This window comes from Teleopsis dalmanni, chromosome 2 (assembly GCF_002237135.1).
Source record: "Teleopsis dalmanni isolate 2A chromosome 2, ASM223713v2, whole genome shotgun sequence".
In the NCBI taxonomy this organism is placed as follows: Eukaryota; Metazoa; Arthropoda; class Insecta; order Diptera; family Diopsidae; genus Teleopsis; species Teleopsis dalmanni.
In genome coordinates this window covers 87,412,958-87,428,977 of record NC_051847.1, presented here as the reverse complement: position 1 = coordinate 87,428,977, position 16,020 = coordinate 87,412,958, and the positions used below count along the sequence as shown (strand labels likewise).

At 30.7% G+C, this 16,020-nt stretch overlaps 3 protein-coding genes across 4 annotated transcripts; all 3 read right to left on the bottom strand.

Annotated features, from left to right (window-relative positions):
• Positions 1-1,636: 1,636 nt before the first annotated feature.
• On the bottom strand, positions 1,637-3,046 carry LOC119679942 (mediator of RNA polymerase II transcription subunit 9). The gene is made up of 5 exons (XM_038092538.1): positions 2,878-3,046; positions 2,589-2,825; positions 2,402-2,465; positions 1,990-2,335; positions 1,637-1,767 (listed from the first exon to the last, which is right to left on the bottom strand). The coding sequence occupies exons 2-4, from the start codon at positions 2,651-2,653 to the stop codon at positions 2,171-2,173; spliced, it is 294 nt and encodes a 97-aa protein (XP_037948466.1). The 5' UTR covers positions 2,654-2,825; positions 2,878-3,046; the 3' UTR covers positions 1,637-1,767; positions 1,990-2,170.
• Positions 1,672-2,186, bottom strand: LOC119679943 (protein NCBP2AS2 homolog). Its single transcript, XM_038092539.1, has 2 exons — positions 1,990-2,186; positions 1,672-1,767 (listed from the first exon to the last, which is right to left on the bottom strand). The coding sequence occupies exons 1-2, from the start codon at positions 2,160-2,162 to the stop codon at positions 1,689-1,691; spliced, it is 252 nt and encodes an 83-aa protein (XP_037948467.1). The 5' UTR covers positions 2,163-2,186; the 3' UTR covers positions 1,672-1,688.
• A 5,998-nt stretch (positions 3,047-9,044) lies between the features above and the next one.
• LOC119685244 (protein cappuccino-like) lies at positions 9,045-11,122 on the bottom strand. Of its 2 annotated transcripts, XM_038099480.1 has the most exons (3): positions 11,063-11,122; positions 9,506-10,914; positions 9,045-9,445 (listed from the first exon to the last, which is right to left on the bottom strand). In XM_038099480.1, exons 2-3 carry the CDS (start codon positions 10,887-10,889, stop codon positions 9,144-9,146), a joined length of 1,686 nt encoding a protein of 561 aa, XP_037955408.1. In that variant the 5' UTR covers positions 10,890-10,914; positions 11,063-11,122; the 3' UTR covers positions 9,045-9,143. The 2 variants fall into 2 exon arrangements, with proteins under 2 accessions (XP_037955408.1, XP_037955407.1); XM_038099479.1 differs by having other exon boundaries at positions 9,506-11,108.
• Between the last annotated feature and the right edge of the window lie 4,898 nt (positions 11,123-16,020).

Here is a 16,020-nt window from a genome sequence, read left to right as displayed (position 1 = left end):
TGCTGCTGTTCGAGTGTTTTGGTTCAGCAGACGTTCATTTGTTATTCTGGCCACCATATTTTAGACTTTTACGTAGACTCCTGTTGACATTTGCATCTTTCTCTCTATATGTCTGGAGTGCTTCCATGTTTCACAGCCGTATTACAAGATAGATTTGACATTTGTGTTAAAGATTCGCAGTTTGGTCTACCTTCTGAGCTCAGTGGACCGCCATATTTTGTTAAGTGCACCAAATGCGGCATTCGCTTTGTTGATACAAGCATCAACTCTTATTTGCTTCCCAGGTAGGTAGAAGAGTTTACAGATTTAATTTCTTGTCTACCATTTACATGCAACTTTACATTTTGAACTCTGTTGCATCCGCTTGCCATGCTTTTTATTTTTTCTGTACTTATCCTTAAATCGGCAGACTCTGCTTGTTCGCTTATGGCGTATATAATCTGCTGTCATTCCTCAAGTATGTGATTTGAGCAGAATAACATTGAAGAATTCTAGATCTTGTGAATACGCAAACAATCCTCATCGAATATACCCGGTATTTTTTAATGCTCTGCTGAGAATATCAATGAGAATGAAAAGCAATCGTGACAGTATACACCCTTGTGACAAACCCGTTTTGATGTCGAAACACGCGACACAGTATTCTTGTACAGTTCCTTCAGAAAGTTTATAATCTTTTCTGACATCACCCTTTTGGAGAGTGCTGCCCAAGTGTATGGTCGGCTCTGTCAAAGGCTTTTTTGAAATCTAGGAAGACTACCTAGATGGCAGCTCTAAACTTATTTGACTGCTCGAAGATAATACGAATTGTATTTAATAGATTAACGTCGTTCTATTCTTACAGAAGACATGCTGGTTTCGTCTTAAATTTGTTACAAAAAGACCAATGTGAACTAAATAACCCAACCCAGCATTTGAAAGATTGTTTTAATATAAATCACCTTCCTTAGTCTTATTCGAGCACTTTTGATGATTAAAAACTGATTATTTTTTTTATGTGTGATTAAAAGAAGACTCAAAAATGAGTCATGCTAAGGCTTAGGATATGATTTATTATAAGAAGACTCGCAAATGATTGCAAATACGACTCGAAAATGAGTCTGATTAGAGAACCGGGTTATAAAAAAGTCTTCAAAAAGAGTCGCGGGTAGGTTACCATTTTCTTCCGACAAAAGAATCATTTTTGATTAGAAAATGTGTGAGTGCAATTATGAATATTTAATCATATTTTAATTTCATAAAATGCCGGGTGGGGCTTAGCTTCTATGTACAAAATTCATGTACATATGTGTATATTGCGAAAGATTAAAGTAGCCGTTCTTCACATATTTATATTCTTAATATTTATTCTTCTTATATTTATAGTCTTAAGCTTAATAGTGCTAAATATAGTTTCCGTTTCTAGTTATATAGTTTTTGCCAAATATAGCAGCAGCCGTGTGCTCCAAAGCTCATGGCACCCTAACCTAACCTAATATTCATATGAAACAACATCAAATATTTTTGTGATGGATATATCAACAAAAACACAGTATTGTAATTAGAACATTTGCACAAATTATAATTTTTATTAGTAAAATTAATTTTGCATTAATTTTTAACAAATATACTTTTATTTTCAGTAGATGCTTGTTTATATTTGTTGTAAAATTCCCGCGAAAATTTCACATTTCTATCAGTTCTGCTTATTATGGCTTTTTCTTCAGTTCTTGTTTAGCTCCTTCGATTTCCTGCTTCAAATTGTTCCTAAAATATTCCATAAACGATCTGTAAAGGAATTTATATAAGTGAATATTAAACATAATGTAGAAATATAACATAAATAAAAATCATTAACAAAAACGTAAAAGTTAAATATTTGCTATCGACTGTTTCGTTACTATAAAAAAACGCTTTTCATGCCCTTTTTATATGGAGCCATCTATGTAAAGCATTTGTTTGGATTATAAAATTTAAACGTAACTTAAATGTTTAAATAAATATTCGTACTTAAAGCGTTCCGGGCTCATGTCATGCAGACCACGCTCTTGTGCAATATTTTTAAAACGATAAGTCATGGAGACAACAATCTGTGCTGCACGGCGCATGGGATAACTTTCTGCCATTCGCTCAATTAGTTGTTCATTGTTGGCCAAGTAGCGCAGGAGCAAGCGTAGAACCATGTTGGCTTTTAAAACTGAATATCCTTGTATTTATGTAAAATCTCCTTCTCCAACTTTAGCTGCTTTTTAACCAACTCCAATTGTTGTAGTTGTTCTTCTTTATTGTATTCAATTCCAGGTAGCTGATTTACGTATGCTCTAGCGGCTTCTACCCGCTTTTGCAGTTCCAAAATCTAAAATAAAAAATTAAATTAAATTATTAAATATGTGCTTAAGAATGTTGCAATGGCACATGTTACCTTTTGACTGCACTCCTGTGATTCCTTTTGTTTAGCAGAAATTTCAATGGGATCTTTTTCTACACTAAAATTTTTAAGAAACAATACGTTGCATAAGATTTTGCGTTTGTTTTGAAAATATAAGTCAACATAAATAAAAAAAAATATTTTGATTAAAAATGACGTAGCGTTTTTTTGGCAGACTTACCCCCTAATTATATCGTAAACAATTGGTAAAATAAGTGCCTCGAAATGTTTAGGTTCTTCAGACATAACTTTATAAAACTTTTCTAAATATATTTTCAAGGAATGTAAGTGATAGTTTTTTTGTTTATGATTTTAAAATCAAAACATTAAAAATTTTCTTCAAACAATTTTATACTTTTTTGACATTTGCATTCACAATAGATTAATTTTGTAAAGCCGGTCACCCAACAGTAAAAAACTAAGTATATAGAATAGAGTAATTTGAAATTAATTACAATTGAAGTATTTACCTTGAAGTGGATTAGCAATATATATTTTCATATATTATGAATCTAAACATCTTTGGGATCTAAATTTAATATATATATATGATGTTGATCAGTAGATTTTCTGTTGAACTCTCTGAAAACAACATGATATCTTTTATTAAAACCACATTTCGTTTGGTTTAATTTTAATATTTTTTAAAATAAATTTTATTTCATTTTAAGCAATGTGTATACAGTATGATATATAATATGATACAATAAAATTTCTAATAACCTATGAATAATGATATAAACCTACTTTGTTTTTTTTTTTTTAATATTTAAAAATATGTATATAATATATACATGAAATATATATAAAAACAGTGTAATAAAAGCATTTTTCTACCATAGCCATATTTTTTGTTTCAGAATGGTGAAAAATATTGCCAACTTACGAAAGAAAACATGTGAAGCAACAACAATGCTCTTAAAATCTTCAGAGTTATATTGTACTCGCAAAAAATTTTGCAGCTTAAATTTCAGCGCAGACAAATTCAAAATCAGTCTATAGTGAATGTTCACTGGAAATATGTTGCAAGATTCCAGTCATCCGTTAAAATCATATGAGCATATTATTTAAGTTATAAAAAAATAAATTAATTTAAATATATAAGATAAAAATGCTTATCATTGCCCTTTCAAAAAAAAATGAAATACTGGTTTTTACAACAAAGTTTCGAACGAAGCGTTTGCATATATACTTCCAATAGTAAAACTTGTCTCAGGGAAAGAAGGAAATAAGTATGAAAAAATACAATTGCTGTTAACTTAAACAAAATGAATTGTTGCCTTTTATGTATTATATGTAAATTATTATTGAAGTTATATTTAAATAATAATTGTTCACTTCAGTTGTTCTTTGGTCCCGCTGAATATGCTACAATTCACAATAATAAATGAAAATTTATGGTGTTTGAATATTTGAATAACACTGACTGATATTATTAGGAAATATAAAGAATTTATAGTTCAAACACAATTTCTTTTTTGCAATGGTTCTAGTTAAGGTATACTATTACATTTTTTATTTTGCATTTAAGTAATAAATATAATTACAGTCAACAATACATTTTCAGGATTGAACTGGGGTTGGACATACTTGCACGACTTCACGACGATAACAATGGGAAACTTCAAATTTTCATTTCGGCATTCGTGTAGTATTTTCATACTTGAACATATCACAAATACCTTTCTTTGGTAAGGCATTCTTTATTCTGTTTCCGTATTTTCCAGGTAAAAATAATCAATTATTATGTTGTCGCTTTTACTCTCTATTAACTGCGAAGTATCTTCAAAACCCCTCTCTACGCCTTGACTGGGTTATTGTTTATCACTTCATCAGACTAAGCAATAATTGACCTCAGATCTGCATACCTCCCCGACGAGTCTGTAACCATTCTGAGATCCGATAACGCGGTGTTGGTAAGTCTGTCAGTTTTCGTAAATAAATTCAGGGCTCTATCCTTTATGTAGTTTTTGATCGGATCAATCTTGAGGTCCCTGAGAATAAAATCGCAAATCATCTATTAGAAAACTAATTTACACAGAAAATACGGGAACGCTTTTAAGTGAAAATCTAGTAAATCATATGTTTTTATTTCTACCAACCATTTTGTTTAAATAAAGAAATAGTCATTATGGTGCCATAGCAGTTGATGTTATATGTATTTGTATAAAATAAAATGAAATGTAAAGCAGTTTTACAATATATTTCGAGTAACAAAAAGATGTTCGAATTAGAGTATATTCGAACAAAACGAGTTCAAATAGTTTGAAGTATTAAAGAACAAATAATTCTTTTGAATGTGGATAAATAAGAATATTAACATTATTGAAGTTTTTATTGATTTGTAACAAATATTTCAATATATGAATAATCAGGTTTAGGCTAACATGACATGACTGGATTGTGTCTTCAATTTTGAAAAAATTTTTATGCAAATGAGAAATTAATTTAAAAGATAATTTGCATTTGCAAACGCAAATTAAAAATTATTTTCTAAAGATATTTTTCACTTTTCTTATTTTTTGACAGCTCTGTAGTGTTGCTGAATTGCTTACGCTGAATTATTAGTTAAAATATGCTTAATATATTTTTGACAGTTGTCGGTTTGAAGATTTTTACGATAAAAAAAACTACACATTTATGTAAATAATGAATTCAAACAAAAAAATTTGTAATTTAATGAATAAAAATGACTCATACTATGATAATGAAAATATGAGGAAGAAGAAACGAGACTTTCATTAAATATATAGTATGAAAGCGATAGTTTTATTATAATATGGCAGTAACTACGAGATAAGTATAATTCGCTTAAAATCGATTTTACATATTTTCTCTATAAAATTATAGAGATAGTCAAAAAATTTACTTATTGAGTTCTTAAATACCATTTATATAAAATAATAATTTTGTTTATTATTTATAAATTTTTTTTAGAATGAAATATATTTTTTATGTCTAATAGACACAAAATTTTAAATAACATCGCTATTCCTTGCATCCGAGTTTTATCAGCAAAGGTTGGCGTATATTTTTTCCTCTGCGTTGTCTCAAAGATTTGCAATATATCAGATATATTGATATATTGGAAAAATCACAAAAACTGAATATTTTTTGCGTAAAGAAAATTCAGTTAAATATCACTTCTATTTAAAATTATAGTTATTTTTGTTTCGAAGTAATGTGAACAATATAGCTAAAACACACTTTTTAGATATATAACACAAACAACAGTGAATTCACATATAATATAGCCGGATTACAGACCATTAATCAGAATTTTAATTCTGGTGAAACTTACAGCTAATTACATTAATTTAAAATATTTCGTCTCATTACCCATAAATATATTTGTCAGTTCAATATTTGTCTAATCTGGATTCTCGGTCACAACGACATAAAACAGTGAATTCACATATAGCCGGATTACAGACTATTAATCAGAATTTTAATTTTGGTGAAACTTACAGCTAATTACATTAATTTAAAAAATATATTGTCTTATTACCCATAAATATATATGTATATAACTTGACTTTAGGCCCTCAAGCTGCGTGCCGAATATATCGCCTAATTGCACTATGTATGGCTAATACTTTTCTTACACTCCGATCGTAACATGCCAGGATCGGAGTGATTGTGTAATGTCAGTAACAGACATGATGACTAATGAAAGTGTCATAGAGTACGCACAATATTTGGCTTCTGACTGATAGCTGGTTTTCTTTACAGCCATGAATTACAGCTAATGAATCTGTAGCAAAGTACAACCACGCAGTCAGCGTTGTGAAGATTTCTACTAAATAGACGATACCGTGAATAGTACAAAATGACGTGGAAAAGAACAATTACAAGAAGAAAAATGTGATTTTAATCTTTCAATGGATTAAGACCAAATACGCAAAACGGAAATAATTGTCACTTCTTAATTGATGAAGTTAATTTATAAACCGTTTAATTTATATATTTATTTTATAAACATGATTTAATAGTAGCAACATTTAGTTGTATCTGAACTAGTTGATGTGATAACCAAAAGAACGGGCACAAGAACGGTCGGATCACTTCCCGGAGCCACTCATCAAGTTTGTCGAGCAATTGTCGTTCACCGCTCCCAAAAGGGACTACACAGACAGATAAGTCATTTCAGATAATCGGATAACATGTATTAGTTGATGTAGCTACTTTACCCATCTGTTTGCTTTTTAAGTAAGCGAGTGTTTCTTTGGAAGTAGATTACGAAAAAGAACGCCTACTACTATTTTGAGTATAAAAAGAATAATAAAGTATATAACAAAAAGTGTACAAAAAAATTAATTTAACAAAGAAAGTATATTGTTTTATATAAAACTAGGTGCAATCTTCGCATATTTATTATTGCTAAACTAAAAATCGAAAAGTATCTACATATTTTCACGTTTATAAGTTTGTTTGAATAAATATTTGTTATGAATTTAAGATAATTGATGCTAACCACGAATAAACGAAATGTGCTAATAAATCTCAATAAAACCTTTTGAACAAAAAGAATAATAACAAATATATTTTAATTAATTTTTTAAGTTTTTTTATATGTGAAATGACAAAATTTACGATTTGATTATGAAAAGTAAATATTTTGCCAGACAATTTTAATAAGAAATATTTACAATTTATTCAAATCTATAAATATTTCGAATTCAGTGGTGGTTAGTTAAAGATAGTAACGATATTTACGGCTAATAATTAAATAATAAATATAACATTTTGTTCCAACAACAAAGTTCATATAATGAATTCTCGAGATTAGAGTAGAGGGGATACTGGAAAGGATATAGATTTCATCTTTTCTTATTTGAATCATCTTTATAACGTAGAAAGTTGGTCAGTATGCGCCGCTGGACAGAAATAAAGCATATAGGAAGCACATTGACCTCTCCACAATTGCGGTACGTATGTTATCTAAAATGTAGTGACCTATAAGTAAACCACCTACAAAATTGGTGTTGATCTCTACGTGGCATCTCAATGAGTTTGACTTTATTTTATTGGAGCGTGTCCAAATTACATACAGTTGCCTGCATAACGTTTTTCAATTTTTTTTAAAAAAATTCGGCAATGGAAAAACTCAGTACTGACAGTTTGTACGATGTCAACGATATGCCCAGACTTTTTAGATGTTCTAAGTGATTTCCTGAAGTATACCCCGTCTGGCTAACTCGTTTAGTTTGCAATTGAAGAAAATATCGCTGTGACCAAGAACACAGAGTAGACAAATATTGAACTGCGTTGACAACTCATTTAGAGATGTGTAGCAGTCAAAGACTGTCCTAGATATAATCACCCCAAATTTAGCACTTACTGAAATATTTACATATAATAAAACAAATATGTGGTGAGATCATTTTACTAAACCTCAGAGTTATTGGAGTTATTTATAGATTTTAAATAAATTTAGAGTGTGTTAAGGCACTCTATTCTATTATTTTTTTTGGTTATATATAGGTTGTAATTATTGAAAGTTGTCCTCATATAATCGTCTGTTTTATTTTTCATCTTTCATAATATAAAAATACGGATTATCTCTTGTCACACCACAAACAGTTCAGGGCTTATAAACAAAGAATGGCTATTTAACACGTCGTTCAATAATGTGTGTGACTGACACATAGATGGCGGCACTAATATTAAATAAATATTTTTTTTCGAAAGTGGCAACCTTTGTGTTAATCCGACCATTTGTTTACAAGTTACAGTGCTTTAAGTGACGCTACTTTTGAGTTTTCAAAAAAAAATAATTTCAAAGCAATTCCGTGTGCTGATTTGTTTTTTATTGTTTTTTAATGAAAAAAAATACTGTTCAATGCCAGGAATGGCTTGAAAAACATTATTCGGACTCTGCTCCATCAAAAAGAAGCATTTGTTATTGGTATGCCGAATTCAAACGTGGTCATACAGACACCGATGACATTTCATCTACTGGACGGCCAAATGACGGCTATTTATGTTAGCTATAAGGGAAGATGGCTAAATTATGATTTCGGTAATACTATATTAAGTTTAAGTAAATATATCTATCAATAACATATATTTCTGCTTAAAAGATAGTTGTCGTTTTGTATAACCATTCGAAGTATCTTAAACCCATCCCGACCTTATTCATGTACCGTGTAAACCTCAGATACATCTTCCCAAGGATTAAGTAAAAATAAATAAAAAATATATAAACCACATTCTTTGCGTTTCACGTCTTACATACGATGGCACTATGATCGAGGACTCATAAGTGAAGAAATTGGAAGTACAAAAAAAGAAAACAGAAATGGAAGAAGAGGTTATTCTACGTTCAATTTTGCGTGTCGTTAATGAGTTTAAGAAGATGCTCACAGCTTCGTAACATAACAATCTGAACTATATGCAAGAAGCATATGCTGGGCAGTAGCAGATGAAGTATTTTATTTAGCCACCTTCACTGAGAAACTTCCCGATCTGTTTTGTTACTTACCATTGCCTTATGATGTCCACCTCAAAGCATTGATCGGGTTCGACGATCAATGCTTTGAGGTTCAATAGATTATCTTAATTAAATAATATAAATGACCATAAAGCTGTTTCTTTAAAATTATTTACTTTAATTTATTTTCAAAGATAACAGTTAAATATTTTTTAAATTATTATTTGCTGAGCTTAAAAGTGAGCTTTAAGGTTCAGAAAATATTGAAGCCTTGGATCTCCTTCAATAAAATGAACTCAATGTTTATCCCTCACTAGTGGCTAGACGAATTTCTTTGACCCAATTGGTTTTAAAATGTTTTGTGAAAATTATCCAAACTTCTAAAAAGTCTTTTAAATCGGTTTTGTTTGTACTTCGCTGCTTCGAAGTGTAATAGTAAAACTGTTTGGTATCATCGAATATATTACGGCACTCGTCTAGTTTATTATACAAATTTTCAATATCTGTTTTGGTGTTTCGTAGTGCTTTCTTCATAACACTCTTGAAAGGTTCAATAGGATTGCTGGATGTATTTAAAGTGACTCTTTCTAGCACTTTTTTGCAAGCTTTTTTCAAAAATGGAAAAAACTAAGCCTTAAATAGGAAAAACAGAAACTATCACTTACCTCTTAACTGATCATTGAGAGCATCTACTTCTATTTTAAAATCTTCAAGTTCAATTTCTGCAACAGTTTTCACGTCCATATAATCCGGTACCGGCATTTTTATTTCATTCAATGTCTTGCCATTTTTAAGGCAACGTTGTATGTAGGTACGTATTATAAACTGTAGTAATGTGATTTGTGCCTTTTCAGATCTGATGTCATTAAGTGTCGACAGAATATCAAATTGAAATCCTTTGGCACGTCCTCGAATTGTATTACCGCAGTTCATTAGATTACCCAACGTTAAAATGATTGAAAATATAGTTTTGAGCCCATTGTTAGTGAGAAGAAAGCGACATATTCTACACATTTCGTTTAGTTTGTGTAATAAAGGCTTAGATACTTCGAAGCATTCTTCTTTAAAAATTAAGCAGAATATGCGATCATAGGATTGTGGAACTTCTGATATATCAAGCAGAAATCGCTCAGCCTCATTTAATGGAATGTTATCACCGGCTGCCTTTTTAATTAAATTTATTTCCACATTTGTTGCTTTTATATTATTGATCTTTTGCAGGTCTTCGATGGTCATTACAGAGAAGTCCAATTCATATAAGGCCTTTTTCAGACCATGCATTTTATTTTTAAAAAAACGGGAAACTATCGATATAAGTCTACCACGTTCGCAAGTGAGACAGCCAGATGGCATATTTTTCGTTGGAGTTTTCTTTTTCGAAATATGATTACGGACTGAAAACAATTGAACGAATTCATTATAGTTATCAATTTTTATTTCTTTGACTTCATTCCATATTCCTTTCTTTCTCTTGTACCAAGCATCCTCCGACTGACTGTTAATGATCGGAGTCCAGAACAAAGGCTTTAAGGTTAATATTTCATTATTTTGCACAGGGTCATTTTCCTGTGTGACAGAATATGAAACGCTCTTTGTTATTGTACAAATCTGTGCAAATTGTTCCTTTTTTAATGAAATTGTTGGCGGCGGAGGTGGGGGCGGTGGTGGTGGTGGCGGTACAAAAACTGGTAGTCTTTGTTCTGGCAACTCTAGTGGTTCTATTATCGTACTAATGGATACTGTAGATGTTTTGTCATTAATTGGAGTATTCTCTTTCTTAATAACCAAAACCGAGTGCTGAGGTGACTGCAGGGGATTACTTGTGGTATAATTTAAAATTTGAATACTTTCTGTTAAAACGAGTCCATCGAAATTAGCTTGAGTTTCTTTTTCATGTGTCTGCGGTTCCGTATTACTTAGCTTTTCGCATATTTGGCAAAATTTTTCCATTTCAAGGTCTGCTTCGTCCTTCGGTTCTAAAAGACACCGTAATATGTTAAGATATGTCGACTGCAAATTCAGATTCACTTTGCTAAGAGTTATATTCATGCATTTCCGATTTATGTACCCAGCCCTTAAAATAGATTTTGGTATCTTGTAAATTACATAATAAAACCATATCAGGACTATTTGCCAAAGTACATTTGCAACATTCAGTAGGACACCGCATGTTACATCCATGTAGTACAACAATAAAATATAAAATATCCGTAAATAATTACCGATTGAAATAAAACCAGTATTTGGCATATTTTTTTTAGTTTGGATTTTCAAAAAAAAAGAACTTTAAATTTAAATTTTTATTATAAAAACTTAATTTTCAAAGTATAGAAATTCTTCATATTTCAATGCTAACTACGATGAAAAATAAATATATATATATACGATAAATTTTAATATATATTTAATATTACATTTACATATATACTGGATGGGTGATATATTTTGATCCTATCAAAAATTGCTCACCTATTGTATCTATCTATCCAATATCCATTTTTGGATGTCTTCAGAATTTCTGAAATATTGTTTGTTTAAAAATCCATCAATCGAGTTATACGTCGATGCAAAAGACTACGGACATGATTATTTCAATGCTTTGGACATCGTGTCTTCACTGACATGGCAGAGATAATGAAAGTGTGCTTGTCAGACATCCCATCACCAAACCCACAGTTCGTGTACTAACTGGGGTTCTAAAGAGCCACTGTGCCGTTGAGCTGATACCCCTATAGTAACGGTAAGCCTATAGTAAGCCTACAGACAAGATCATTTCATTGCTTTGGACATCGTGTCTTCACTGACATGGCAGAGATAATGAAAGTGTGCTACTTCACCTACAGTTTGTGTACCAACTGGAATTGTAAAGAGAAAAAACTAGATAGGTAGGTTGAGTGGCGGCCTTGTTTACCAAGAAAACCCACTTGAGCACAAATAATGGCCGGCTGTGGCACCACATGGAAAAAGCAATGTTCATATAGATAAGGTGATCAGTATACGACCAACGCCCAACAGAGAGGCAACGACTCCCCCATTAGGTGAAGAAAAACCAACCCGACAGCTCTATGAATCTGGCCAGGTCCTTCACATTGTAGGATGACAGTTTCGTCAGATCGGTCAGAAAAGGGGCCCCCAAGATTTTTGATCTTCTTTTGGCTAAAGATGGGTACTGACAAATGAGATGAAATACAGTTTCCTCGTCCTCAGAGCCACAACCGCGACAAAGGTCATTATAAGGAAGACCTAGTCTCATAGCATGCCTCCCTATTAAGCAGTGACCTGTCAGCACCGATACCGTAGTCCTGAGCATATCTCTCTTTAGTTGGAGCAGCTGCCTCGTACATTTTTTATCCAAGTTTTTATCCAAATCAACCTAGAAATGTGACAACTGGGCTCACTTGCCCATTGTTGCTTGGCAATGCTTAGATATTTTTCTTGAATTGCCAGTTTAGCTGTTGCAAGTGGAACGCCAATTTTTAATAAGTGAATACCAGGGAGAAGAGCCCCAGTCTTGGCAAGTTCATCCGCCCTACAGTTACCCGCAATATCCCTATGACCAGGAACCCAGAAAGACTAAAGATAAGAGCACTTATAAACTTTGAACACCGTTTCTTGACTGGACTGGCAGAGATAATGTAAGTGTACTTGTCGGATCTCCTTAGCTTTAACTGAAAAACAAAATGATTCAACAGGAATAATATACGGAGGTAACAACGGTAATTCTAACTTGGGTCTCCCAAGCAATTTTGCCACCTATCTTAGCTGTGCTCATATTTACAGCATTGAAGTATGGTTTATATGTGTTATATCTAAAAATATTATTAATTGTTATAAATCTTTTTTTATGATTTGAATATAGTTTAATATATTTTTTTCTAATTTACGGATATCGAAAATGAATATGTAATTTGGTCAAGATAATAATTGAATAGTTCAAAATTTTACTAACAATCACCAATGATTTTCAAGATATCATACCTTTGTTTAAAAAAGTTCCAGAGATACAAATTGATATCGTGAAAATTTTTAAATTACTCATTAATTTTTTTATTTACATTTTCCGTTAATTAAAAAATACTCAACCTTATCTATTAATATTTAAATTACAACTAAATTATAAAAAAAAATTAAATAATTAAATAATTATTAAATGACAAAAGTAGTTTTTATTATTATTTATATAATTTTGTGTATATGTGAATATTAAAAATAATTTATTATAATTAAATATTAAAAATTTCAAAAATGTTGATAGGTTTAGTAAACAAAATTAAAATTATATTTAAAAGAAAGATGCTCGAAAGATGCTTAATGATTGGATTCTTTTACTATATGTCCTAGTGGATTCGGCGAAATAAATATAATTCATAAATAAATATAATTATATTAATACCACTCCGAATTCCTGGACGCAGTGAGTTTTAGTAAATTTTGATATTTAGAGTAATTTTTCCACTGCATTATACGTTCAATAACTTTCACTTGTCCATACAAGTGATCCTGCGGTCGTTTTACGTATGAGTAACCCTAATCCGTGGTATCACAGCAAACTATTATTTGAGTTCAAGTAGGCTCAGATGCGACAATAGTGTTTAGTCCTCGAGATATCAGGTTTTAGTGTAAATCTGATATATCCGGCTGTTTTCTATTGAATATGTTCCTCATACAAGATAAAACCAGTTCTTACACCTTTCTGTTTTGACGTCATAACTGAAGTTCACTATGAAATGACAAGTAGCATTACCATATACCATGGATCTTAATTATTTCTACTAACATGTTATCTAAAAATAGTTGAAAGTGTTAAATTTAATTTAAAAACAATAGGAAAGTTTACTTTTTCTTATCAATTTTTTATAGATAAGGCAAACAACTACTATAGAATTTCCAGAATTGCGTAGCGTTTAAATTTGGAGGACAAATTACAGGAGAGATTACACTATTTCATTTCGTCAAAGATATATATATATATAATATAGATATATAATAGTAATACTAGTGTATATAGTAAATAGATAGACTTGGAAGAAAGCACTCAAAACTGTTAGCTTCAAAGACAACATATCTCTGCAGTTTAAGATAGCAATATGTTTTAAAATAAATATATGTTTTAAATGTTATATAGGTTTTAATATGATTTCTATAAGTCTTTATTATTATATTGAAGCAGTTTTGAGCTAGTGCACTTAGGCACTTATACTCTTTTTTAACTCGAGGTTTCTTCAAAACCCCTCTTTGCGCCTTGACTAGATTATTGTTTATCACTTCATCAGACTAAGCAATAATTGACCTCAGATCTGCATACCTCCCCGAAGAGCCTGTAACCATTCTGAAATTTGATACCGCGGTGTTGGTAAGTCTATCAGATTTCGCAAATAATTTCAGGGCTCTATTTTTTATTCATTTTTTGATGGGATCAATCTTGATGTCCCTGAGGATGTCATTCGTCCTAATGTACCATGGAACTTTGAAAAGTCTTCTCAGAGCCTGGCTTTGTGCAATTTCTAACTAGTGAATAGTAGTGTTTGAAGCTTTGCTAAACGCTACACAACCATATAAAAGTGACGTTTTAAATTTGTTAGATATCAAAATATCAAAACATTTTCTGAATAAAACAAAATGATTGACTTCAGTTGTATGAATAGATGGAATGGAATTAGAAAACCTCACTGTTTTCTAAATTTATGCTTACAATCTTTTAAATCAGATTTTTACTATATTCTTGCGAAAAGTGAGCTTTTCAAACTTTAAAATAGATAAAGATATAATATATAGACATGATTGTTAAGTACAAACTACGTCAATAATTCGTTTAAGGTTAACATTTTCATTGACAGCCAAGGGACAATTATAGTTTATTAATTTTTACTATTTTTACTATATGGTGGAATAACAACGATGTTATCTTATGTAAATGAGTGGGTAATGCAAAGTATTTAACTATTCACTGACAATAAATGATTGAAAATCAAGCATTTTGTAAAGTAGTTACTGATTTGCTATATATCCTCTTTACTGAAAAGTGATTTCAACCGGAAGTTCTTCACAGTTTGAAAGCTCAGATCTTCTTATCTCATTTCTTAGAGGTGGTTGTGTGCTTTCCATCTACTTTAAAAAGTAGAGATTAAAAAGTTTGTGTTGACCAATGACAAATTGTATGGATTGACCAACAGTTTTTGAGTGATGTGATCAGAGTGATACCAGATTGAAACTTTTTCCAAAGAATGATTATCTTCTTTTTTTTTGACATTTATCTTAACAGAATGTGACTGATTACATACTCGTATAAATTTATTTACAGTAACGGGATAGTGCCTGTCATTATATATTTAATTAATTTATTTTTCTTTATTTACTTTTAATTTTATTTTTTTACTTATTATTTATTTATTTTTAATTTTTAAATACAGTCAAACTTTTATAACTCGAAGTATTATTTTGCAAAGAAAAAGTTCGACTTATGGAGAATTCAAGTTAGTATAATATAAATAGGTATAGTGAAACCTAAATTAGGGTTTGGAATTTTAATTTTTTTTCTTATTTTTAGTAAAAAAAGATTATAATTTATTCCAAGCCTTATAGTGATCATTCGTTTAAAGATAATAATTTTGAATGAGTCTTCTACTTCATTCTTAGAAGCGTAATGAACATTTTCATCCACTTCCCGTTGCACTTAGAATCGGATCAACTAATTCAAAGCTATAATGCTCAATAATATCGACATCTGTAGGAAAGCTTGATGTACAAATTTCATAGGTAAGCTCAATATAATAGTTAAGAGTAGCATTGGAAGTTATTTTATTTATTTTAAACCACGCTGCCAGAGACTGGTATTTGCACAAAGAAGCAACATAAGAAAGAAAAAAATTAAACATTTGGTTTGAAAAAAGAGACTTCCTGTAACACCAAAATGGATTCATATTTAAAAAAAAAATTGACTTATAGAATGCACTTTCCCATATTCCTATTTGCACGTGACAATATTTTTATTCAAGTTATAGAAGTACGAGTTATGGAAGCAGAATTATATGTAATTTGCTCACTAAAACCATGTTGCACTCGTCTTAGTTCGAGTTATGGAAGCTTGCCTGTATATAACACATCTCTCAATAAGTCATGTGACTACCTAAGAAAAACAAATTTCTTCTGCCAAAAATCGATTTTGCTCATCAATATAATC